General features: G+C 39.8%; 1 protein-coding gene across 2 annotated transcripts in view; it reads left to right on the forward strand.

The window, feature by feature from the left end:
* CTNNA2 (catenin alpha 2) overlaps positions 1–26,589 on the forward strand; it is a 1,170,309-nt gene that overhangs the window by 367,303 nt on the left and 776,417 nt on the right. For both annotated transcript variants that reach the window (XM_057742313.1, XM_057742314.1), the window contains exon 4: positions 18,106–18,272. In XM_057742313.1, coding sequence (XP_057598296.1) covers positions 18,106–18,272 — 167 coding nt within the window. The remainder of the gene's footprint in view (positions 1–18,105; positions 18,273–26,589) is intronic.

The following is a 26,589-nucleotide window of genomic DNA, read 5'->3' on the forward strand; positions in this document are numbered from 1 at the left end:
GTTCTAGTCTATGGGGAAATAAATCAGTTCTTCCAAGAGTTCTATGCTTTTATTATTTAGACCTTTGCAATTTCCATAGGTGGTTGATTTTATTTTTTGAAAATTGCCAAGTTCAAACAAAAAAGAATAGTGTGATGCAAGCTGTTATTCTAAGATGTTTGTGATTACGGCTGATTGTGAATATTTATTATAATAATAGTAGATCAAATCCTCTATATTTATTGGTCCTTTTTCTGCTATCCAGAATGGAGAAGAGGTGAGATTCCATTTAATAGAGCCTTTCCTGTACTCACTAAATGGTTTTACTTTTAAAAGATTAGAAAAGAACAAAATACATTTCATATTGAAATTATATGCATTAATCTCAGTTTGATAGTCCATTGAGGATTTTAAAAACTTGAGTATTGCTTGGAATAACTATAATTATGTAGGCCAACTTTCTACAACTAAAGAAAATAAAAAATCAGTGTAGGTCAGAGGAGTGTAAACTGACCATGGAAGAAAGAATATAGGGATGTAATGGGTAGAGGAGGCAGAGTAGGAATTTAGAGGCAGAAAAGAGAGTGTTATGCTTCAGTAAAAGCTGGAAGATTTTCCATGTCAGAGTGTAGTATAAGCTGAAGCACAAAGAGGCTATGTCTGAATAAGAAATAAAGGAGGGATAATTGGTAGAATTCTTTAAAACTATATATTAGAGTTTGTGATTTAATGTAATACAATAACACGCTCTGATGAATTCATTATAGGTCTTGATTCTCATGATTTGACTAACTTAGCTTTTGCTGCTGAGCATGGGATGAATAAAAAGAAGAGGATGTGCCTAGAAACTGGGGAACTGACTGGGCACTCTTGTAAGCTGTTAGGTGGTATGCTGAGAGTTTGGTTAGGATAATGGCTGTGGCAATGGAGAGGACTATGTAATTATTTAAAATACTGCTGAGATCAAATTAGTAGTACTTTCTCATGAATTACATTTAGATGAAAACACAAGGTGAGATATTGAAATCATATGTATATTGGTGGGGTGGGTTATCATTGATATTGTAATAAAAGGTGCAAGTTAAGACTAGAGGCCATAAAAAACTATTAGACATCTTTATTAGAAAATATGCTATTACAACCACCAGTGGTTAGTATTTCTATTTGATACCATTTTAAAAATTTTCCTATGGGCTAGTTACAAACCACATTAAGTTATTTATGCATATCATTTCATTAATCTTTTAAATTCATTCTATTGTGAATCCCAGTTCTTCATGATATGTAAAGTGAATTTTTTTTTAGTTAGTAAAGGTGCTTATCAGTAAACTGTCTTATTTTTCTGGAACTATCATTATTTTGCTTGCATTTAAAATAATATTTTAGCTAGGCATAAAATTCTACTTTGCCTATTATTTTTTATCAGCAGGTTGAAGATGGTATGCCACTTTTTGCTTCCATTTTGCCATTGAGAAGGATGCCATCCACATAATTTGTCATTATATTGTAGCTGGTCTGTTTTTTCTTTGTAGCTAAACTAAAATCTTCTCTTTGACATTTGTTTTCTTCAGTTTTACTATGAAGTTTTCAAGTGTGGACTTCTTTTTGTTTATCTTGGTTGGTGTATGTTGGGCTTCCTGAATCAGGGTATTTATGTATTTATTAAACTCTGGAAAATTCTCATCCATTATTTCACAAATAGTGGCTCTTTTCCATTCTATTTACCTCTTCTTTGCAACCCTTAGTAGGCTTATATTAGAAAATTTCTCTATATTCTTTACATGCTTCTTTTTCTTATCTTCCATTTCTTTAGCTATTTGTGCGTTCTTTTGGTTATTTTTTTTAATTGTCTTCCACTTCACAGATTTTCTTCTTAGTTCTATCTAATGTTTTATTTATTCTTTCTTTTGAGATTTAGTATCTGTTACTAAATATTCTATTTGAGGAATTCCTTGGAAGTCCAGTGGTTAGGACCCCGTGCTTCCACTGTTGGGGGCCCAGGTTTGATCTCTGGTTTGGAACTAGGATCCTACAAGCCACGTGGCACAGCCAAATACACGCACACATGCGCACACACACACACACATACAATCTATTTGGTTCAAAGTATCATGGTCCTTAATTCATGCTTTCAAATTCTTGTTCTAGTACTATAAATATTTTAAAATATTTGTTATATATTTTATTCCTATACTTCTATTATCTGAAGTTCTTTAATCATTAATGTCTTTAGTTTACTTATCAAGTTCTTTAAGATCATTAATCCTGCTACTTAGCACAACTAGAGTGCTGTGTACTTTTAAACTGTATACTCATTTTTTATGAAGGCTTATTTGAGAAATTCCTATGCATCCTTCTAAAAAACATTTGATTTTGCTTCTGAAAAGAACCCCAAAATACCACCAACTGGAAACTAATTTCTAAAATAACTTCTCTGCTTGCAGTCTATGCAGATAGTGTGAGTTTCTTACAAGCACATAAGGTTAGTACTCTTGTTTATGAGTTATCATTGTCAAATATAAATTAAACTACATGACTTTTTTCTGGATAGGGATAGACATGTTTCTTTATCATTCCTCTTTGCCAGAGGACACATTTATTTTCTAGTTGATATTTTCACTGATATAGTACTTTAAGTTTCTCAATTTTATTTTGGATAGAAAACATTACAGATCTATTCCTCGTGAGGGTCAAGACATTCTCCTGTCCCACCTGTGGTAATTAAAAGTCTGGCTTCTAAATAACTTTTAATAACTCTAAGATTGTCAATGTTTCAGAATCAATTTATCATTTTTATTTCAAGATTGCTGATTTCTTTATTTCTTTTTTTAGCTCAGAGATTGATCTACCATTTTTAAGGATGTTTGCTGTATTTCACATGCATTTCCAGGTGCCTTGGAGACACCTGGAAATGCATGTTTCCATGTATATTTCTTGGTATTCAGTCTCTTACACCCTCTCATTTCATTTTTACATAAATCTGTGATATGGGATGCTATTTTACTCATTTTACTGTTGAGTCTTAGAAAGGTTAAATAATTTTCCTAAGGTCACACAAGGAAAAAAATATGAGAACCAGGACTTAAACTCAAGAAGTCTGAGCCCAGGTTCTTCACTGGTATCTTCTCGGAGACAAAGCACAATTATTTTAAAAGCTTATCCTACTGAGAATTTTGTTATCTAATATTTTGCTAGAAAAATATTAATGCTATTAATATTTTTAGTTTATTCTTAGTTTCCATATGTGAAGATTAATAAGCCTAAGATTTAGAGGAGCCCCAAGTTCTAACTGAAAAGAGCCAGTAAGTGATATCCAATTAATAGTGGGAAATATTAAATTTCAAGGTAGTAGGAATTCAAAATGATTAGCGAACTCTGCGGTGTGATAAATAATTAGTTCTTTTTTGCTCCTTCTTTTAGTTTATAATTATTTGGCATACATATACATAATAGGTGGAAAGCAGGCTAATTTTCATAGATGATCACTGCTTTCTCATTCTACTCTAAAGTGGGTTGCGTTTGAAGAAAACAATATGTGATCTTTGCATGTACAGTGAGCAGCCCTTTTTTTAAAATTTAAAAAAAATTTTTTTTTTAGCAGCCCTTTAAATATGTCTCTAGTCTTCATGCAGAAATGTTGACTGGGCATCACTGTGCAAAGTGTTACACTCTATAGTCTAAGAGAAAACTGTGATGTTTTTGCCTACTCTTGGACAGTTCTATTTTCAAGTTAAGGAAGGTGCTAAAGTTATCTCTAGGAAGAAAGGAGTTGAGTCTGATCACAACACAATAGCATTGTTAGTTGGACATCTATGAATCAAGACAAGCATATCAGATGTCTTATTTTACAGTGAGAGACAAGGACTTTCTTCTTTCATTGCAGTTCCTATTTTATATAAATTATAGTGCATGAGGACATCACTTCAGTGTCTGGATTTTATTTAAAAGATCAGTTTCAAAAATATTGCCACACAGTAGTTTACCCCTGATTATGATTGGTGTTAGAACATATTTTTGTTACTGGTTTTTATTGATTTGCTTGACATATACCCCGTGGGCATTATCTTCAAAGTGGTTAAATCCTAAACACTGTAGCCAGACTTTCTAGGTTAAAAGCCTTCTTCCGTTATCCAAAGTTTTTTGGCTTTGGCAAAATAATTTTTACGTAATTCAGTTTCCTCATCTGTAAAATGGGAATAGTACCCACCTTGTAGGATTTTTAATGAAGGTTAAATGGGTGAATGCAGTGCTTAGAACAGCATGTAACACTAAATAAGCGCTGCGTCTGGATTAGCTGTGATTATTAATTTCATTATTTATCATCAGCATCATCATCAGACTGTGTTTTAGGTTTCTGTTAATCAATAGACCCTTGACTTAGAGCTTCAAGGTTACTAAGATCACAGACTTTTAAGTCCATTAGCCTTAGATTCAATTCCTAGCGTTAAGGTGACCTTGGACAAATGAAGAAACCTTGCTAAACTAAGCCATCAGTTTTTAATCTTTGAAATGAAGGCCATGTTGTTCACCTCATTGTGAGATCATAAATGTGAAGTGGATAGTATTTTACAGATAGCTATTATTACTTTTTGCATCATAGTATACAAAATTGGAAAGAGTTATTGAGATGATTCAATCATGGGTCCTTAGTTTCTGGAGAAGAGGGAGATGAATTAAAGTAACAAAAAGTGAGGAGGCAACATTAATTAACTTTGAAGAGACCCACACAAAGTTGGGCAAAATAGATTTTTCCGACACTTCTGTTTTTGGACATGATCTCTGGCTACATTTGTTGATCATTGAAAATATTAGGATTGGGGATTCTCAAGTGTAATTATAATGTGTAGCACATGAAGCAGAAGCAGCCTTGAGGCTAAATTTTATAGATGGTTGTTTGCATTTTCTGGTTTTGCCAGCTCTCTGTAACAAAGCCTTGACTGGAGTATTTCAATAGGGCACACTTGGTGGGTGTTTATATGTATACGTCCTCATGCAGTCATACCTGAAAAGGTGCTTTAGCTTGGAACTGTGTGACAATAACAAACGGGTCTTTTAAAAATCACCGAACCCACACTCTGTTGTGAGGATTAAATATCGTTGATTACCTTTTGTTTTATATAGGGCTTCTTGTAAAGGATGCATGGTGAATTCATAAGGGCTTTTTTTCCACCCAAATAACGGCCTTGAACTAGTGTGACTAGATGGTGACCTCTCTCTGGGCTTGGACTGAATCAGCCTTGGCTGCCATTGTCATCTGTCCAATGTGACAGTGTTGGATGCCTGCTTCTTACTTCACGGCCCTGAATACCATCTGGCGGTAGCTTGGAATTTTGCTGGTTAAGCCCAGGTTTGCTCAGTCACTCTTCTGTTCTCAGTCTCTAAAATAAGGTCTCCATATCTACAGGCTCCTTGATGTTTGCATTTTCTTCCCCAACTTTTTCTGCACGCTCTTTGTGGTGGGAAAAGCTACTTGCTCTTCAGAACAGGAATTGAAAGTGAATACCCCTTCGTTATTCAAAACCAATTCCTATACTTACCACAAATCAGACACCTCCCAGCGCTGTCCCTGGGCAATTGCTGGCCCATCCTTCCATCTTCATAGTATGCAAGTGATGTGAGAATTAAACAACCATGTCTATTTGCTTTAAAATTCCATGTTAGTGTATTAATCCTTATTATGCTGTCATACAGAATGAAATACTAATGTCAGCATGACCAGAGTATTCTCTCCCTCTGGGCAAACCTACATGGGAGGTTAAATTATCCCAATGTGAGTTTATTAATTTGTAGTGAGAAATGTGTTTATCGAGGAACTGGGCATCAATGTTCACTGGCATGTGCAGACAGTGTAATTTTCAAGTCATTTATCACTCTTTTTCCACTAACGTAGCAGGAAATAACCATTAAGGAGCGCAGGATGGGGCTCCCTTTGCTTGAGAACAGCTTGCAAAGGAAGAAAGACCCTGGGACTGGCAAGTGAATTTGAGAATGGGTCCAACTGTTAGTACACCAAAAGAGCATCTACAAAGTCTGGGAATGCAGAGCAAAAGAGTATATTTATTTGACTTCTTGTCAGTATAACAACTGGGTCCTTGCTTTAAATTTTTATGTACTTTATAAGAAACAGTGTTCTGGGGATTTCCCTGGTGGAGCAGTGGTTAGGAATCCGCCTGCCAATGCAGAGGACACGGGTTTGAGCCCTGGTCCAGGAAGATCCCACATGCCGCAGAACAAGTAAGCCTGTGTGCCACAATTACTGAGCCCACAAGCCACAATTATTGAGCCCACATGCCACAACTACTGAAGTCCTCGTGCCTAGAGCCCATGCTGCACAACAAGAGAAGCCACTGTAATGAGAAGCCCGCACCACAACAAAGAGTAGCCCCCACTCTCTGCAACTAGAGAAAGCCCATGCATAGCAACAGAGACCCAACTCAGCCAATAAATAAATGAATAAATAAATAAATATTTTTTTAAAAAAGAAACAATGTTCTGGAGGTTTAAGAAAATTATTGAGAATGTTATTTGAAATTTTAACTAGCAAATTAAAAAAATAATTTCATCTTATGTTTCCTGATGCATTGGATACCCTATGTTATTTTGACTGTGGTAGTAGATCACGTTTCCAGTCAAAGGAGAGAAAAGGTTAAAATTCATTGACTTCCTGTAGTCTTCATTCTTTCATCTCTCTTTCTATACTTCTTCAATTTCATGAATCTAGTGTGATCAGATGGGGTCTCTTTCCTTTGGAAAGCTTAGTCAAAAACTGAATTAGTCCACAGGAAAGGGGTCCTAGACCTCTCAAGTCCCCTTTTTATTTAGGGCTTGATGTTAAGAGGTTAGAGCAGCCCTGAAATCTCACTGCCAACCCAGACCTGCTCAGTATGGGGCTGAGGAACTATTTAATGATGAAGAGTATATTTGGCTGGGAGATTCTCATCCACAATGCTTGTTTTTTAGAAATCTAGCAGGGAATTGTAGAAGAGGGGTCAGCAGTGTGTGACTAGTCTTTGCTATTTCTGAGAGTCATGGACAAAAGCTATACATTGCAGGGATAAACAATGAAAACCTTAATCTTCCTCTCTAGATATAGGTATAGATACACATACACACACACACTTTTGGCCACTCTTCCTTATTATTATAGCTGACGAAGCATCCTCTCATGAGTCCCAGCTTCCTAAAATGCAGCTTCTTCTTTCTTGAATTTCCAAATGCCTGATCAGTTGGGTGTTTCTCTACAGATGTTCTACAGATGATCCTTGTTAGTGAGTCTTTCAGAAAGATCAGGATGCTGGCACATAGAGGGCAGGAATCATGACTTCATCTTGAATATCCAGAATCTAGCAAGTATCTACCACATAGCAGGTGCTTAATAAATGCTTACTGAATGAATAAAAGCATGAATGAAATGATATACAACTCTTTATACACTTTGCACACATTTATAGATATGATCATACAATCAACCCTACAAACTTAGGTGCTGTAGACAGGACTGTTACTCCCTAACCCTCCAAATTTCCCTCACTCGTGAGACTGCAGATCACCCTATTGGGATATTTTTCCCTCTCAAGGTTGATGTTTGTTATAACTGTATTTCACTTACTTTCAAAATGTCCATTTGAGTTGGAAGGAGAGAAGGCTGTCTGAGATCCAACATGACCTTCATGACAAGCTATTTATTGATCACAGAAGTGAAGAAAGCTTTGATTAGCACATTTCGGCAGTTCGTCTTTTTGAATTTAGGGTTTTGAATTATCTTAAATCAATTTTGTTCATTACCTACTGCCAGATCCTCCCACTGAACAAATATATTTTTGTTAGCTGTGTTTTATTACAATTGCTATCCCAACGTTGATTTAGATGTGGTCCTTCTGTGAGCTCTCTTAATATAGGAGCCAGATGATGCTGGGTGACATGGAAGTCTCGTCAGTTCGGTAAAGAAGACCCGTGGCTACACTCACATTTAAGAAACTGCTATTTCTCCCTGATGACTGGAAAATCAATGGTAGTTTGGAAAATAAAGCATAGACTGAGCCATTTAAATCCTAGAATCTGGTCATTCTGTTTTTTTTCACCCTCAAACTGGTGAAGTTAATCAGTTTTCTCTATGTAGTGTTTTAAAATATAACAAGCTGTAATTTTATAGCATCATTTCCCATGTTCACGTTACCAATTACTTGGAACATTTTTTGTTTTGTTTTGTTTCTATTTTTGAAATGTGTGATAGAATTTTCTATCCTTAATCAACTTTTCTCATTATGAGAATTGTTTCTGTACTTTGTTTCACCAAAGACTCCTTTAGAAAAAGTTAAGTTGATTTGTTATTTTATAGTGTAACAGTTTCAAGCATAATTTATTCATCTGCAGCCTCTAAGATGCAGATTATATAATGTGCTTTTTTTATTCTCCCTACTGGCTTTGCTTTGTATTTCTATCTAAGCTGATTGAAATCAATGATGCAAGTATTATTTAGCTGTACTAATGACAGTTATGAGATTTCACAGAAACTTAAAATATATTTGCACCTAAGCATAGTATCAAAACATTTAAATTGCTATAAAAAAGCTTAAGTTATATGGACTAACTTGGGGGCAGTCAGTTGTGAATTTGTGAAACTGTACAAAAACAGGTTTCCAAAGAAATATACGACAGTGGTAAATTGTAGCAAATTTAAACTCAAGAGACCCTCTTCTGATCTGAACTCTGCCATTAAGTTGGCTGTGTGACCTTGAATGAGCCATGTAAGGTTCTTGATACTTGTCTTTTCTCCTCTGAAATTGAGTTGGATTCCACCAATGAGCTCGCATTCAGTATCTTTCAAATATAGGCAGTCATTTAGATCCTGAAATAGATCAGAGTGACTTGTTATCAATTGTTATCTATCTTATCAGTTGTTTTCACAACATGCCAGAAACCAGATTTGTTCACTCCAAAGCTAATTGGCAACACCTTTTATGTTTACACTATTAATTTGCTTAAAAGTTTATGTAGGTTGCTTCTATGTCCTGGCTATTGTATATAGTGCTGCAGTGAACATTGTGGTACATGTATCTTTATGGATTATGGTTTTCTCAGGGTGTATGCCTAGTAGTGGGATTGCTGGGTCATATGGTAGTTCTATTTTTAGTTTTTTAAGGAACCTAAATGCCCATCAACAGATGAATGGATAATGAAGATGTGGCACATATATACAATGGCATATTACTCAGCCATAAAAAGGAATGAAATTGAGTTATTTGTAGTGAAGTGGATGGACCTAGAGTCTGTCATACAGAATGAAGTAAACCAGAAGGAGAAAAACAAATACTGTATGCTAATGCATATGTATGGAATCTAAAAAAAATGGTACTGATGAACCCAGTAGCAGGGCAACAATAAAGATGCAGATGTAGAGAACAGACTTGAGGACATGGTGGGGGGGTGAGTTGTGAAGGGGAAGCTGGGATGAAGTGAGAGCGTAGCATTAATATATATACACACTACCAAATGTAAAATAGCTAGTGGGACGCTGCTGCATAACACAGGGAGATCAACTCGAGAATGGGTGATAACTTAGAGGTGGGATAGGGAGGGTGGAAAGGAGTTGCAGGAGGGAGGGGATATAGGGATATATGTGTAAATACAGCTGATTTGCTTTGTTGTACAGTGGAAACTGGCACAACAGTGTAAAGCAATTATACTCCAGTAAAGAGCTAAAAAAAAGAATAAAAAATAAAATTTAAAAAAATTAAAAAATAAATTAAGAAGTTTGTGTAAAAGCACACTAATCATCCCAACTTGAATGACTAGTTAGTAGGCATTTAGTATTTGGAAAACTAGGGGGAGCTGCTTGTTCATTTCTTCATGCAGGTTGTCATTTTCATAATCTGGAAGCAGCATTAGTTCTCTGGCAATGGCTGGTGTGTGTTTGTTTTGACATTTCCCTTCTCCATCAAGGACATTTAAAAAAATTCTCTCAAGCTTTATCGAGTTGAGAAGGGGACTCGATTTCTTTGTGTGGTTCAGAAGAACATAGTGAAGACCAAAATAATTGAAGAAAAAATTTTAACAATTAGAGGTCTCACAAATTGAAATGGTTTCCTAGGGAGGCAGAGGGCTCCTGTCTTAGAGATCACACCTGCATTTTGCATCTGCTAAGATTTAGGCTGCATGACGTCCTCTGATATATTCTAAATTCGGGAATTCGGACGTTAAATCCGCACCCCACCACTACCTTCCTATTCTGCCTTTTTTTGTTTTCTTAATCACAGTATCTTTGTGAACAAGAGAAACCCAGTGTCCCCTTTATTTGCATGTTGAGATGGTGAGCCTGCCTCTTTCATTCTGAATTAGATGGTAGCATTTTTGATGATTGTATTATCTCTGCTGTTCAGTCAGGATGCCGGTTATGGCGTTGTTTTTCCTTCCCCATCACATTAAAAGATTCTTTGAAATCACATTTCAACTACGAAGGATTATATATCAGTCTACTGACATTTTGGTCGGTTTTGATTTGTAGCCTTGGTTGTAGGAGAATAAAGACACTGATCAATAGAAACATTTATTGACTTAAGAATATAAAGAAGTCAACAGTATGCTTTGTTGTAGAGAGACTTGCCTCACATATGCAGGGTTATTGAAATTTTGGATTTATAAAAAAAGATAATTTGTTGGGTGCTTACAGTAGATTTTGTTTAATTATATGTTTGATATAGTACAATTATTTCAGAAACACTTTCACTGCACCATGAAATTTAAATTTATCATGTTTATCAATTTCTTTTTCTTTTTATAAGAATATTAAGTACTATTGGGTTCAGTATTGATCCTCTGCACTCCATGTTTCTTTGAAGCTGAGCACACCGCTGTTTACTGTTTCCAAGTGTGTGGTCTTCTACTGCATTTGAGAAAGACAGTAATCACCATTTTATGGAAGGGGGTCTCTTGTTACATTTAACAGGTCTTTGCAAAGGTCCCAATTCCTCCAGGGTAGCATAGGAACCAAAACAAGCACCAATTTGAAAACCAAGCACCAAAGCCATTTGTGTGTGTGTGTGTGTGTGTGTGTGTGTGTGTGTGTGTGTGTGTGGAGGGTGTTATATTCTGCCTTAAAGCAATATGTTTTTATCAGGCAGGTGTTTTCTTGCTTCTAAATTAGTGTATACACAAGCAGTGAAATCAGCCGCAAAATGTACTTACAAACCTTTACCCAGGAGTTCACCAACTATTCTTGTTGTATTGGAGAGGATCACAGCGATGGTGGTAGCTGTGGAATTAATGGTAATGATGCGGAAGCCCCCTTTACTGGTAAGGCCTTGTACTGGGTGCTTTGAATGGAGTTGCTTTCATCTTCAACTCTAATGACAGTCTAGGAGGTAGCTATTACTGCTGTCATCCCTATTTTACAGTTGAGGGGCCTAAAATGCAAAAGTTGAATAATTGCCGATCTCACATATTTAGTAATGGTTGGGGAGGAGTCAGGATGTGATCCTTGGTCTTTGTTGCTTTAAAGATGTATTCTCTTTTAATCCATGGGTTAATATATGTAAAACTTTTAGAACAATACTTACAAAATAAAGCTTTATACAGAAGCACTGAATACACATTAATTATTACTATTTCCCCTAAGTCACTTATTTGGAGATGTTATTTTTTCTTCTTTCCAGCAGGTGGTAGTGGCTTGAGAGGATCACAGGCCTTTATCATAAAAACCCTGCTCTGAGCTTAGGTCAGTAATCAAGTTAATGAGCTTAAATAGAAGAGTGTATATAAAAGAAACAGGCAGCTCTGTTGTCCCTCTTTACTGCTCCCTTCTTGCTCCTACACATGCCTGCTATTTCTTAGCTAAATATTTTAGTCTCATAGAAACAGCAGTTCCCTGGGGGAATACCTAATTTTATTCTGATAAATTCACTTACCAGTTTGTAATACAGATTTCCCTTTTCTTTTTGAAATCCTAAAACTACAAGGATGTGAAACACATTAAAGTTATAGCCAACTTCAGATTGCCTTTACTTTGAAAACTTTAACAACATGAATCATTTGTACCTGCTTAAAATGAGTTTTTAGTTTTAACTTAAATTGGATCAAATTGTCTTTGGGCTTCCCTGGTGGAGCAGTCATTAAGAATCCTCCTGCCAATGCAGGAGACATGGGTTTGAGCCCTGGTCCGGGAAGATCCCACATGCCATGGAACAACTAAGCCCGTGCACCAGAACTACTGAGCCTCTGCTCTAGAGCCCTCGAGTCACAACTACTGAGCCCTCATGCTGCAACTGCTGAAGCCCATGAGCCTAGAGCTCATGCTCCGCAACAAGAGAACCCACTGCAATGAGTAGCCCACGCACCACAAGGAAGAGTAGCCCCTGCTCACCACAACTAGAGGAAATCCCGTGCACAGCAATGAAGACCCAATGCAGGCAGTAAATAAATACATAAATAAATATTAAAAAGAGAAAAATTGGATTAAATTGTCTTTATTTGAGAATAATCTCAGAATTTAGCATGACATTTCCATTTGCTGAATCACATTTACTAAGGAGGATCTCTCTCTGTTTCTGTCTCTACGTCTGATTCTGGCTCTCATTCTCTTCCTCGCGGACATCTCCCGAGCTCCTTCCAGAAGTGCCTGGTGCGGCCGCCACGTTGATTAGCTCCACCCACGAGCTCCATACCGCTGTGTGTTATCCCCTGGCTGTGAAGCAGTATTGGTGACCAGGTGGTCAGCATCTGGAGGAAGTGCCTTTATACTGACCCTCTGTGTGACAACCTGGGCTTGAAAATCAGTCAAAAAGAAAAACAAATGCGTATGGTAACACATATATATGGAATCTAAAAAAAAAAATGGTATTGATGAACTCAGTGGCAGAGGAATAATAAAGATGAAGATGAAGAGGACAGACTTGAGGACATGGGGAGGTGGGGAAGGAGAAGCTGGGACAAAGTGAAAGGGTAGTATTGACATATTATACACTCCCAAATGTAAAATAGCTAGTGGAAAGCAACTGCCTAACACAGGGAGATCAACCTGATGATTGCGGATGACCTAGAGGAGTGGGCTAGGGAAGGTAGGATGCTCGGGAGGGAGGCTAAAGAGGGGGGGGGGGATATGGGGATATATGTATAAATACAGCTGATTTGCTTTGTTGTACAGTGGAAACTGGCACAACAGTGGGAAGCTATTATATTCCAATAAAGACCAAAAAAAAAAAATCAGTTTGCTTAGGCATGGTTTCTCCACAAGCTGGAAGGGGGTGTGACTGGACCCTCCTCTGAGGGCTCTTTTTTCTGAGAAGAGCCCTGCCTGAATGGTCTACTCTTACCCAAGCTATGACTCATACCTATTTTTTCTTAAATTTTTATTGGAGTTTAGTTGATTCACAGTGTTGTGTTAGTTTCTGCTATACAGCAAAGTGAATCAGTTTTACATATACATATATCCACTCTTTTTAGACTCTTTTCCCATATAGGCCATTATAGAGTATTGAGTTCCCTGTGCTGTACAGTAGGTCCTTATTAGTTATCTATTTTATATATTGTGTTTGTAGATGTTAATCCCAATCTTCCCATTTATCACTCCCCCACTTACCCCCAGTAACCAAAAGTTTGTTTTCTACATCTGTAACTCTGTTTCTGTTTTGTAGATAAGTTCATTTGTACCCATTTTTTGGATTCCACATCTAAGCAATATCATATAATATTTGTCTTTCTCTTACTTCACTCAGTATGACAATCTCTGTAAGGTCCATCCATGTTGCTGTAAGTTGCATTATTTTGTTCTTTTTTATGGCTGAATCATATTCTATTGTGTATATATACCACATCTTTATCCGTTTTTCTGTCGATGGACATTTAGGTTGCTTCCATATCCTGGCTTTTGTAAATTGTGCTGCAATGAATATTGAGGTGCAAGCATCTTTTCGACTTATGGTTTTCTCTGGGTATATGCCTAGGAGTGGGATTGCTGGGTCATATGGTAGCTCTATTTTTAGATTTTTAAGGGAAATCCATACTATTCTCCATAATGGCTGTACTAATTTACATCCTCACCAACATCGCAAAAGAGTTCTCCCCACCCTCTTGAGCATGTATTGTTTGTAGATTTTTTGATGATGACCATTATGACCAGTGTGAGATGACACTTCATTACAGTTTTGATTTGCATTTCTCTAATAATGAGTGATATTGAGCATCTTTTCATGCGCCTCTTGGCCATCTGTATGTCTTCTTTGGAGAAATGCCTATTTAGGTCTTCCAACCATTTTTGGATTGGGTTGTTTGTTTTTTGATATTAAGCTGCATGAACTGTTTGTATCTTTAGGAGATTAATCCTTTGTCCACTGATTTATTTGCAAATGTTTTCTTCCATTCTGAGGGTTGTCTTTTCATTTTGTTTGTGGTTTCCTTTGCTGTGCAAAAGCTTTTGAGTTTAATTAGGTCCCATTTGTTTATTTTTGGTTTTGTTTTCATTACTCCAGGAGGTGGATCAAAAAAGATCTTGCTGTGATTTATGTCATAGAGTGTTCTGTCTGTGTTTTCCTCTAAGTGTTTTATAGTGTCTAACCTTACATTTAGGTCTTTAATCCATTTTGAATTTATTTTTGTGCATGGTGTTAGGGAATATTCCAATTTCATTCTTTTACATGTAGTTGTCTAGTTTTCCCAGCACCACTAATTGAAGAGACTGTCTTTTCTGCATTGTATGTTCATGCCTCCTTTATCATAGATTAGGTGACCATAAGTGTGTGTTTATCTCCCTGGACTTTCTATTCTGTTCCATTGATCTATATTTCTTTTTCTTTGTTCAAGTACCATATTGTTTTGATCACTGTAGCTTTGTAGTATAGTCTGAAATCAGGGGGCCTGATTTGTCCAATTCTGTTTTTCTTTCTCAAGATTACTTTGGCTATTTGTTGTCTTTTGTGTTTCCATATAAATTGTAAATTTTTTGTTTTAATTCTGTGAAAAATGCTATTGATAATTTGATAGGGATTGCAAATTGAATCTGTAGATTGCTTTGGGTAGTATAGTCATTTTCACAATATTGATTCTTCTCATCCAGGAATACAGTATATCTCTCCATCTGTTTGTGTTGTCTTTGATTTCTTTCGTCAATATCTTATAGTTTTCTGAGTACAGGTATTTTGCCTCCTTTGGTAGGTTTATTCCTAGGTTTTGTTGCTGTTGTTGTTGCAGTGGTAAATGGGATTGTGTCCTTGATTTCTCTTTCTGATCTCTTGTTGTTAGTGTATAGGAATGCAGGAGAGTTCTGTGTATTAATTTTGTACCCTGCAACTTTACCAAATTCATTGATGAGCTCTAGTAGTTTTCTGATAGCAACTTTAGGGTTTTCTATGTATAATATCATGTCATCTGCAAACAGTGACAGTCTTACTTCTTTTTATCCAATTTGGATTCCTTCTATTTCTTTTTCTACTTTGATTGCCGTGGCTAGGACCTCCAAAACTATGTTGAATAATAGTGGCAAGAATGGACATCCTTGTCTTGCTCCTTGACCTTAGAGGAAATGCTTTTAGTTTTCCACCATTGTTTGCTGTGGGTTTGTCATATATGGCCTTTATTATGTTGAGGTAGTTTCCCTCTATGCCTACTTTCTGGAGAGTATTTATCATAAATGGGTTTTGAATTTTATCAAAAGCTTTTTCTGTGTCTACTGAGATGATCATATAGCTTTAATTACTCAGTTTGCTGATATGGTGTATCACATTGACTGATTTGCAGATATTGAAAAATCCCTGCATACCTGGGATAAATCCCACTTGATCATGGCATATGATCCTTTTAATGTGTTGTTGGATTTGGTTTGCTAGTTGACTCATACCAATTTTATGTGAAGAATTTGGCATCAACCAGGTAGCTCCCTAGGTTCACCTGCAGAATAAATCTTCCCCTTCCAACAGCAGCTGACTTACCCATTAATACCATATACAAATGTGTGCATTCTTTACCTAGGGTGACCCTCTCGATATTTCATTAGATTCACGTTGGTATATAATGTTCTTCCTAGTTGAGCTCTACAGAGTGAGAATGAGGTAGCCACCTCCCCACCACACAGATATCTGCTACTGAGTCTTTTTCTGGATGGCAGGGGATGGGTAGAGAGCAGATTTATGCAAACCTGTGGCAAGGGTGGAACACTTGGGTTGAATATGTATGTCCTAATTGCCAGCCTCTACCTTAAACTTTATTTAGGCCTCTAGAGCCATACATCTTGGAAACTCACCTATACGATAATGAATATTTAATCTTCTCCCATGCTGTTGTTATATATTAAGCCATTTGTTTGTGCCTAGGCATAAAGGCTAAGCCGGTTGGCTATGTAATAGATGGTAGCTTCTTTTAAAAACCCAACAGCACAATATATTTCCTTGCACATCCACATTTCTTAAGTACAAAAAAGGATCACTGTGAGGGTTTAAATAACTACAACATTGAGGGAATTACATTATATTTTGATTTGCCTGTAAAATGATGAGAAGTGTTTTTCATTTTCCCTTGTATCATAGGATAAATTATAGGACACATGGACTTTCAGTGATATAATTGACTTTATTTAAATGAACTCAGTTTTGATGAATAGATGTAATTATTTTATAAATAAAATATTGAATGAATTGTGTCACCCTAAAGTATTTAATTGGTCATATGAACTCTACTCTTCTGGTTTATCGAAACATTTGTACCCTTGTGTATGATCTGCTGCGTGAAGCTTCACTCACTATGCTTTTTGCTAGTTTCTAGTTCCTCATTCTGTGTACCTGGGTGGATATCCACCCCCTTGACATGGGGCTGTTCTCATGTAGTTAATGATCTCCCTTTGTTTCCCACTCCTGGGATCCTTTTGTGCAAATATGTACGTGTCCATTGTGTTGGGTCTGTATTCAACACCACCTCCACCTCCTCTCTGGTTTCCACACCTAATCAGTCCCCAAGTCCGCTGTTTCTCTCATGCAGATCTCATTAATACTCCCTTCCTCTCTGTATCCCATTTCTGTTTCCCTGGTCCACGTCCTCATTGCTGCTGCCTCAGATTATTACGGTGTTTGTCTATTTTCTCTGCACTAGCCTTTCCCCCTCCGGTTTATTTGATGTAATGTGGCCAAAACAACAATCTATTAAGTTATTTCCCTCCCTACTGAGGACACAGTCCACATCTCTTCCACAGTGTTCCAGGAGCTGGCACCTCTCTTCCCCACACCCCTCACTCCCTGTGACCCCCCAGGGGATTGCACTTCCATGTCCTCAGTGCCCTGCTCTGAGTTTTGGAGCCTCATGGTGTTCCTGCCGCCTTGGGGGCCTGTCCCACCTTTGTCTTCCAGGTGAGCACATCATAGTTTTTCAAAGGGCATCAGTGTTGACAGCTTCCCCCCCAGCCTCACACTAAGTGAGTAAATTACTTCCTCCTTTTCTTTGCCTTCATCCTTAATCATATGTCCACGATGGCACTGTATTATACGTGTGTGTTTATAGCATGTGTCTTCATTGGATTCCAAACTCCTTGGGGCCAGAGCATTCGCCTTCATCTTTGCAATTCCAGAGCCTGGTAGAGAATCTACACGAGTGTGTATTTAATATGTATTTGTTGAATCGGTTCACCTGTCTCATAAATGTTCTCTGTATTAGAGCATAGCTTCCTAGCAGAATATTAAAAGAACAGATTTGGGGTATCTCTATAGGCTGCTGTTGTTTAATTAGCTCAGTTTAGAGTACAGAGTTCATGAGGCCAAGGTCTTAAGTTTCATTCCTCTCTGGAGCAGTTCACTTTGTTCTTCAACTTTCAGAAACCAACTACCCATAAATACCACTGGTTCCAAGGGACATGCAGGGTGAGAATGACTGGAGTCAGGCAAATCCATCTCAGCTCTCAGACAAACTGAATTCAATGTTTTCCTTATTGATGCTAAATGCATAATTTCACAATTGGGTTTTGTCTACACCACCTGTCTGGGTGCACTGACGCCTGTGACTTGCAAGTTCCTGCTGTATTGAGGGAGCTGGTACCACCTGGTCATGGTGGTTCTGCAGTAAGAGAGAGCTATAACCGCCCGTCCACACATCTTGGTGATTGCCAGTCTCCGAGCTTGCAGGTTACCCACGTGTGTCTCCGTGTCTGTCTTCCAGGTGAGACGATGCGCATCGCCTCTTCAGAGTTCGCTGATGACCCGTGCTCGTCGGTGAAGCGCGGCACCATGGTGCGGGCGGCCCGGGCGCTGCTCTCGGCTGTGACGCGCCTGCTCATCCTGGCGGACATGGCAGACGTCATGAGGCTTTTATCTCATCTGAAAATTGTACGTATGTAGAACTTACCAAAATGTGCTGTATGTGGGTGGCAGTACCCATCAGGGATGGTACAGCGTCGAACTGGACTGGAGATGTTTCCTCACTGTTCCTCACGCAAATGGGTCTCCTCCTCACTTCCTGGGGTACAAAGCAGTGCACCTTTCAGGCTGTGTGTGGTGCGCCTGCCTTGGCCTTGGACTTGAGATTCAGAGCAGTGCTGGTCCCCGTGGTAGTGCAGGCCAGGCCAGCTCTTCTGCGTAGCCAGCCACCCGCCCACCTCAGTGTGGATTCCCTGTTGCATTATGTTTTGTTAACCGCTCCAGCATGGTCCTTTTGTAGAATTATGTACTTTGAACCTCCCTTAGTCTGGCAATAAAAAGAAGTCTCATCCACAGCACTGATGGCTAGAATCAGTCTTTGTTACATCAAGCCTGGCATCTAACATGCCTGGATTGGGTCTCTGGACGCACATGCCCCACCAACCCCTAGAACCTCCATTATATATGTCTTGCTTGTCCGGATGCCTTGGTTCCTTTTAAGTCCTCTGTTTCCTAACAGAAGTAGAGCCCTGCCCTGGTCAGGTGCCAAGGCCGCCCACCCAGCTCTTGATAGCTGGGCCTTTCTCTGTTTTCCTAGTGCTGGCTGGTATCTACCCATCCTTTGATGTAACTCAGTTGCTGAGGCTTCTACCTAGGGGGTCTGTGTTTCACACCCTCAGTGGCTTTCATTCCCGGATGATTGGCACCAACCCTGGACTGATCTCAGGGTCCTCAGATGATGGGATGTAAAACATGGACTTTTTGGGAAACCAGTCTATTGCTGGCTTAGTTCCTGTAGGTCTGGCCATTCCAGGCTCATCACTTTCCCTCAAGGCCTTATTTTCTTTTTCTGTGAAATGAAACAGGAAATAAATAATGGCAACCTGCTCTTAACTCACCTTCCATCTCAGATGTGTTCAGTGTGGGGGGTTCATGAAGAAGTTTCCAAAATCACAAGTGTTCTCTGTCAAAAAACCTTGGCAGGGTCTTACCTGAGCTGGCCCCCGTAAGGGAGCCAAGATTTTCAAGTTTTGTATACACTCTGCAATACTATGAAAGGCCTTCAATTCCAGCATCCCCCATCCTGAGTTGCATGGTCACGAGCCTCAAAGCAGATGTAGCTGTTCATGGTTTCAGTGCAGGTCCCTGCGGATCCAAGAGACACAACGCAAACCCTGTCGGGAATGTGCTCTCAGACTTTTCTCAAAGAACAGGCCTCAGAAGCCAGGGAAGACTCCTTCAGTTTGGATGAGGAGGGCAAGGTGAGGAGAGATGACCTACTTCAGAGGATGTTGAGGGGCAGTTGTAACACTGTGATGAACCTTTTGGCCACTGGAGTAAGACAGCCTCAGTGTAATCTTGGTTCGGTGTCCACTTGTCAGCTCCACAGAGAACAGACTGGAGATGCCAAGGGGGAGGGGTTGGGGGAGGGATGGGGTGAGGTTGAGGTTAGCAGTTGTAAGCTTTTATATATAGAGTGGATAAACAACAAGGTCCTACGGTATAGCACAGAGAACTATATTCAATATCCCATGATAAACAATCATGGAAAAGAATATTTTAAGAAAAGAATCTATGTATATGCACAGCTGAATCACTTTGCTGTGCAGCAGTCATTAACCCAGCTCTGTAAATCAACTCTACTTCAGTAAAAAAAATGCATATAAAAATAATAAAAAAGGAAACTTCATTAGGTCTCAGACATCTCATCTGTTAGTAGGGGCTAATAGCAGTGCCACCCTCAGAGGGTGGGGAGGTTTAAACAGGGGGAATTGCTAAGAAGTATTTATCACAGAGTCTGGTGCAAAGTGCTTGGTAAATTGCGGCTATGCCACCCTTGTCAGGCCCCGGAGCCACTCACAGGCTGCAGTGCTGGCTGTTATCCCTGTAGCTCCACTCAGTTACATGCATCTTTTAGGTTACAGGTGATGTTATTCTCAGGTGTGCTGGAGAGAAGCTTTCGTTCCCTTTCTCTTCAAGTCTGCTTAATCTTTAAAGGCAACATTGTAAGAAAGATCTTTCTCCAGATGGACAGTCGTTCTTTACCAGGGGAATAGGACTGAACCTAAGGAAATTACCTTTACATCTTACATGTCAGTACTCTGTGCCGTGGAAGGCCATGTCAGCCCCTCAGGGGAGTGATGCAGGCTAAACAAATCCTCTCCCTGAGCAGCCCCCACGTGGATGGTGCTCGTGAAGCCTGGGCCCGCGCGCGGTGTGATGTGTGGCACCAGTTGCTCCTGGAATCCAGCCTCTAACCAGCTGTTTTGACCAGTGCTGTCAGCTGGTAACATCACACTGCAGCCTGTCATCATGTAGAGTCAATTATATCCTCTTCCCCGACACAGCAGATTAAGAGAAGTTTAAAAAAAAAGGGGGGTTTAGCACAAAATATGGAAAGGTCAAGCCAGCAATATTAAGTAGTCCTGTCAGACTGTCAGTAGTAAAATTAAAAATGATTGTAGACTAAATAACACATTTGTTCTGCTTAGAGCGTAGCCTGTGCAGGGAACAGCAGTGGTGGAATGGTGCCCTCTTGTGGTGCTCATGGGGAACTGCAGTTTCTGGTGCTGTCGCTGAATTTCGTTGTGGCTTGTGTCACACCTGGATTTATGTCAGTCAGAGTTTCCTATGATGGGACTTTTGCTCCAAGCCCCTAAAAAGGACAGTGTGTCAACAATTTTTTGCAAATGAGCACGGTATGTAATTCTACTTAGCATTTTTGTTCTTTTCCATAGAAGCACATCCTCTCATAAACAAGTATTGTCTTCCAGCATCTACTTATCTGCTTTTAACTCAAGATGAGGGAAATATACATATTTTGATGGAGCAGGTTAGAAATTATCTTCTATACTTTTATTAAGGCTTCTTCCAAATAAAAATGAGTTTCTTTACCAAATGTATGATGGAACACAGATGAGAAAAAGAGTGGCAGGTGCTTTCTAACAGTAATAAAGCAGGGATTTGATTTTGGGTCGGAACATTGATTAATACAGTATAAGGAGCCTGTAGCTTCCTGCCGTGTTAACCACTGCAGAGCTATTTTACCTTTAAGCATAACAGATAATATTTTACTTTTTATCTTTTAGGCCATGTGCCAAAACTTTATTGCTATTCTTTCCAGATATTGATTTTTCTCATCTCTGAGTAACTTACAGGAACATGGAGGGAATTGCCTTCTTATCAGAAACGTATTTTCACATTTTTCCGTCAATAATTCACTGAGTAGATGAAGGAGAGTCAATTTATTCTCCTAAAATGCCCGCCTTCATTTTCCATTCCACACCCTCTAGGTAATTGTTGGCAAATTGAGTAATCCTGAGCAAATCTCATTCACTTTTTAATTTAATTAATTAATTTATTGGCTGTGTTAGGTCTTCATTGCTCCACACGGGCTTTCTCTAGTTGCTGTGAGCGGGGGCTACTCTTCATCGTGGTGCACAGGCTCCTCATTGCTGTGGCTTCTCTTGTTGCAGAGCATGGCTCTAGGCATGTGGGCTTCAGTAGTTGTGGCACATGGGCTCAATAGTTGTGGCTCCCGGGCTCTAGAGCGCAGGCTCAATAGTTGTGGCAAATGGGGTTAGTTGTTCCACGGCATGTGGTATCTTCCTGGGCAGGGATCGAACCTGTATCCCCTACATTGGCAGGTGGATTCTTAACCACTGCAACACCTAGGAAATCCCATCTCATTCACTTTTTGAAAGTGAGTAAAGAATTGGGAATTCTGCAGAGACTGAGTGATTTGGCCATGTATGGGTTTTTGCATCCTGCTACCTTAAAATTACGTTTGTAAACTTGTTTATATGCCTGCTAAGGAGTTCATCTTTTCATATAACATATAGATATTCTAGCTGCTCATATTAAGCTACTTGCTCTATTTTGCAAGTATTTGCATATGCTTTAATGCTGAGCTCTCTTTTGAACATGTTATATTAGCGATTCGTATGACTGCCAAAGGTTTCTGCTTCTGTAGTTATTTTGAATTCAGGAGGATAGTGATGGAATAGTGAGTGACATATAGTTCAAAGCCGAGTTATTGCCCAAGTGGGAATTTGACGTTCCTGAGAGAAGCTAAAGGAATCATTTGCACATCAGACATCATTAAAAACATTATAATCGCTTGTATTCTTGAAGTTGCTGGTGAGTGACTCCCTACAGACACCTGATGTATCCGCAATCAGTTGACATTGTCAGTGTGTTAGGTGGAGATGTGACACTTCACACTTGGAAAGGAATCCTGCATTTCAATCCGTAATGGAGAAGAGTGATATTTTCCGTAGGCTCTCAATGAATGTAATCAGATTATATTGTCCAATGCTTCATGTTGGTGATGACATTGCACACAAACTCACCTAGACGTGTGTTTCAGAGGAAACAATCGCTTTTTGCTGTACTCAGGCTCAGTCCCGGAATAATGATGTTCCCAATTATCTCAGGATTGCTCTCTAGAAAGTCAACAGCAAAATGAGAAAATATGGTCCTTTAGTCAGCTTCTCAGAAAATTCAGATTATCTTCGAGGCTAACAGGAGCCAAATCTAATGCTGCTGCCCTGTTGTTTGGGGTAACTTTAATATTCCTGTGCTTTTTGTGACATTAGCATCAAGGTAGAAACATGTGACAAGGACCAGGTAGACACATGTGACAAGGACACTCTTTTCTGTAGGCCCTTTTCTCATAGTCTCAAGGTAGCTGTGAAATATTTTCAAGATTACATGCTTCTAGACTAAAGACAGCAAAAAAGAGGAAACTCTCCACAGCCAGCTCAAATAAGTTTCACAATCTTGTTAGTCCTTTTGGCCTCTGAATCAGGTATACATCTCTGAGTTAATTATTTAGAGGGGAGTGGGATGTGCTGATTTCTTATTTTGGTCAGCACTGTTTCTCTCTTTCACACACACCCCCAGCCAAGGGTGGGATCAGTTCAACCAAATGTATTGTTGGGTGATTCAGGATAATGTGAAGAAGGGTGATGTGGTTGGGAGACGGAGATCTCAGGACTGGGTCTCCGTGACCTGAATGAGGCTTGCCTCTTCCTGAAGGAATTGTCCCACCCCAGATTGAACAGGCTGGGGTCCCAAGCCCGTGCCTGAAGCTGGGGGCCAACAGTTGAGGGTGATTGGAAAGAGGTGGGCCCCATCAAAAGAGTTGGGGGGAGGTATCATCCTGTCCAATAGTGGGGGGAGGTATCCTGTCCAATAGTGCGAGCGAAACTACTTGAGCAAGGAAAGCTTAATATAAAGAATTATTAACTCTAATAGAGTAGAGTAGCAGGGGACTGTCTAGGCAGCTGTAAGGAGAACTCTAAGGAATCTAGCAATGGCAGATGGAAGCAGCAGCCGCTCCCCCCCAGGACTGAGATAGAGCACTCTAGGGAGAGCCCACCCCACAGCAGGGCCAACATCCAGATGTTCCTAGTTCCCTGGATGACAGAGGTCACCGAGCTGCCACGCAAGCCAACGGAACTTGCTAGAAATCTGCCCTTTAGGGTGTCCAGGAAAACTGCTCATGGAGCTATGTCTCACGGGAGGCACTCCGGTACAGAATCACCCTGGGGACCACCTGATGTTGGAGGATCCAGCCCTGCTGCTGAACCTGTCCAGGGAGCACTCCAGGACCAGGACACAAAATCCCTTTCTCCTTTGTTGCCCGTCAAGCGCTCTCTCCCCACGAAGCTTAACATAGGAATAATATTTAAAGGGACCAGCTGTGTCTTCACAGAGCAGGCGGAAAGTATGAAATCTAGAGTTGATAACCAGCCTAGGCAGAGAATGAGTTCCTGCTCACAGCTGGAATACTCTTGCCATCAGAAGGGAGGTGGATCCTGGTGGGGTAAAGATTTCACCTGCAGAGAGCTGCACAAACAGAGGAAAGAACAAAGGCACGAGAGGGAGACAGAGACTCGGGGTGCCCACAATAACACGACTGATGCTGTTGCTGGAGCAGAGAGGGTGAGGTGGGAGGGGTGGTCGCAGAGTCGGACAGAGAGATACAGGGTGTGGAGGTTCTCAGGTCTCGTAGCTGGTTTGGACTCTACCAATTTGTTTAGATTCTCTATAGATGTTACGGGGAGCTATTGAGTAGTGCTAAGCATTAGAGTCGGATTCTCCTGAGTTAGACAAGTACTTTTGGTAGCAATATGGAGAAGGCATTGGAAGAGGGGTGAGCCCAAGCAAGGAGACAGATTACGAGATGATTGAAACGACTCCGGCCGGGGCAGGAAAGGAAAGCTGCCTGAAGGCAGTGGCCGTGGGAACTGTGAAGGGGTAGATTTTAGAGTAATTAAGAGGTAGAATGACTAGAACCTGGAGACTGATCAGATGGGGCAGGGCTCTTAATCTTCGCTGTCAGCTGATCAGTACGATCCACACCTGGACTCCAGCCGCTTTACAAACCCATCCTTTCTGGGAAACTGAGGCAGTACAGCCCAGGCGCTAAACGTATGAGCTCTGGAGCAAACTACATGGATTCAAACCCAGGTTTCCGCACTCACCTGCTGTGAGATGTCTCAGGCTGGCTGTGTCACCCCTCTGGCCTCAGTCTCTCCTCTGTAAAGAAGACACAAGAAGGCTATCATCCTCAAAGAGCTGTTTTTTGGCACTAAATTAGATACATGAAAACCATTTGGAACAATGTCTGCTACATCATAAGTACTCCGGGACACTGGCTATTGTCATTTTTCTTGCAGAAGCTGAAAATAACTTTGGAAATGTATCAAGCTGTATTATTGTTGTGCTTTATAAAGCATGGCACTTTACAAATAAATGACGCTAGCATTTAATCATTCTTGCTTTCTGATGAAATCATTTTCTTCACTTGTTAACAAGGAAACAGAAAATTTAATCAAGAAGGCCAGCTGATCTTTAGGAGGCAGAAAGATAAAGGATGCTGCTGCTGAGATACCCCGGGTCGAACCAGAGTATACGGCTCAGCAAGTAAAGTAGTTAAATATACAATCTTATATTCATTCTTTCATTCATCTGGCCAATTCCTATTTCTAAGAGAACATTTTAAAATATAGCTATAAATCCAAATCCTAACGAGAGCTTTGTATGACATTAAATAGTTTCATCAATGTCACTTAAAATCCAATCAGCTGTGTATCAAGAGTAGAGCCCTGGAAAGATGTCCATCTGTCCAAACAGAAATGATGATCTCAACTACAGTGATTGATAGCACTGATATGGGCAGAGACTGCGGACAGGAGAACCAGATCACAAGGTCCAGGAGGGGGGATCGGAGCCTCTGTTCAATGCTCTCCCCATCCCTGATACCTGCCTAGCTCCTAGGAGGTGCTTATTAGTAAGTATTGAGTTGAATACATGAATTTTCAGACTACTTTTTTTACAGCAGAGTAAATAAGTGCAATTTCAGTCAGGAAAATTGGAGACTAGATTTAAAGAGTCCATCTCAAACAATTTGACACAGCTGTTGATTAAATACTGGCAAGTAGGCTTGATTTTTGGAAATAGGGGTGGGGCTATTTTGAATAAGCTCTGTGAGAAGACTCAAAATTTTAAGTTTTAAGGGCCAAGCTCTGAAAATAATGTCTAAGCCCACCAAATAAAGAGGACATTTTAATATCTTGTCTAGAAGTTATAGTCTTTTCAGCTGTCCCCAGGCACAGGCTCCAGTATTAAGGACAGGAAGCCCTGCCAGAGCTGAGGGTTCGAGCTGGTGCTGGTCAGCCCAGCCTGGCTTGAGGGAGGAGAGCAGCTGTCGGTAGGGTCTGAGGTCCGGAGGGCACTCATTACAAGGAAGGATGTGGCAGCTGCCTCTAAGGGCCCCCTTTATCAGCTTGTTGGAAGTGATTTCCCAACCCAGCACACAAAGTCCCCCAAACCTCCCCTGATAACACCTCGTCCACAAGCACCACCTTTCTTCCCAGAACCATCACACAGCCTGCTGTCTGTGTCCTTCCACTCTTCCCAGGTCCCTGTCACCTGCAGACATTCCAAGAGCAAGATGTAGCCTTTCCTCTTCACAATCATCCAGGAGCAATGTTTGCCCTTAAGTAGATATTACAGAGCAGGTCAGTATCTCTGTGTAAGGAACTCCTAATTCTTGGCAGGCACTCTGCTAAGTATTTTCTGTTTTACATTTCTTTTTTCTTTGTTTTTTTTTCCATATGCCTGGTTTATTTGGGAAAAGAGTAGAGAAGTCGTCTTTGGCTGCCATTTCCATTTCTGTAACATCCTTTGGTCTATTCACGTTCTCTGTTATTTCTTTTTTAAAATCAGTATCAGCATTTTATATATTTATCAATTTCGTATAGGTTTTCAAATTCAT

The sequence above is a fragment of the Hippopotamus amphibius genome, chromosome 7 (genome assembly GCF_030028045.1).
Source record: "Hippopotamus amphibius kiboko isolate mHipAmp2 chromosome 7, mHipAmp2.hap2, whole genome shotgun sequence".
NCBI classification, from domain to species: domain Eukaryota; kingdom Metazoa; phylum Chordata; class Mammalia; order Artiodactyla; family Hippopotamidae; genus Hippopotamus; species Hippopotamus amphibius.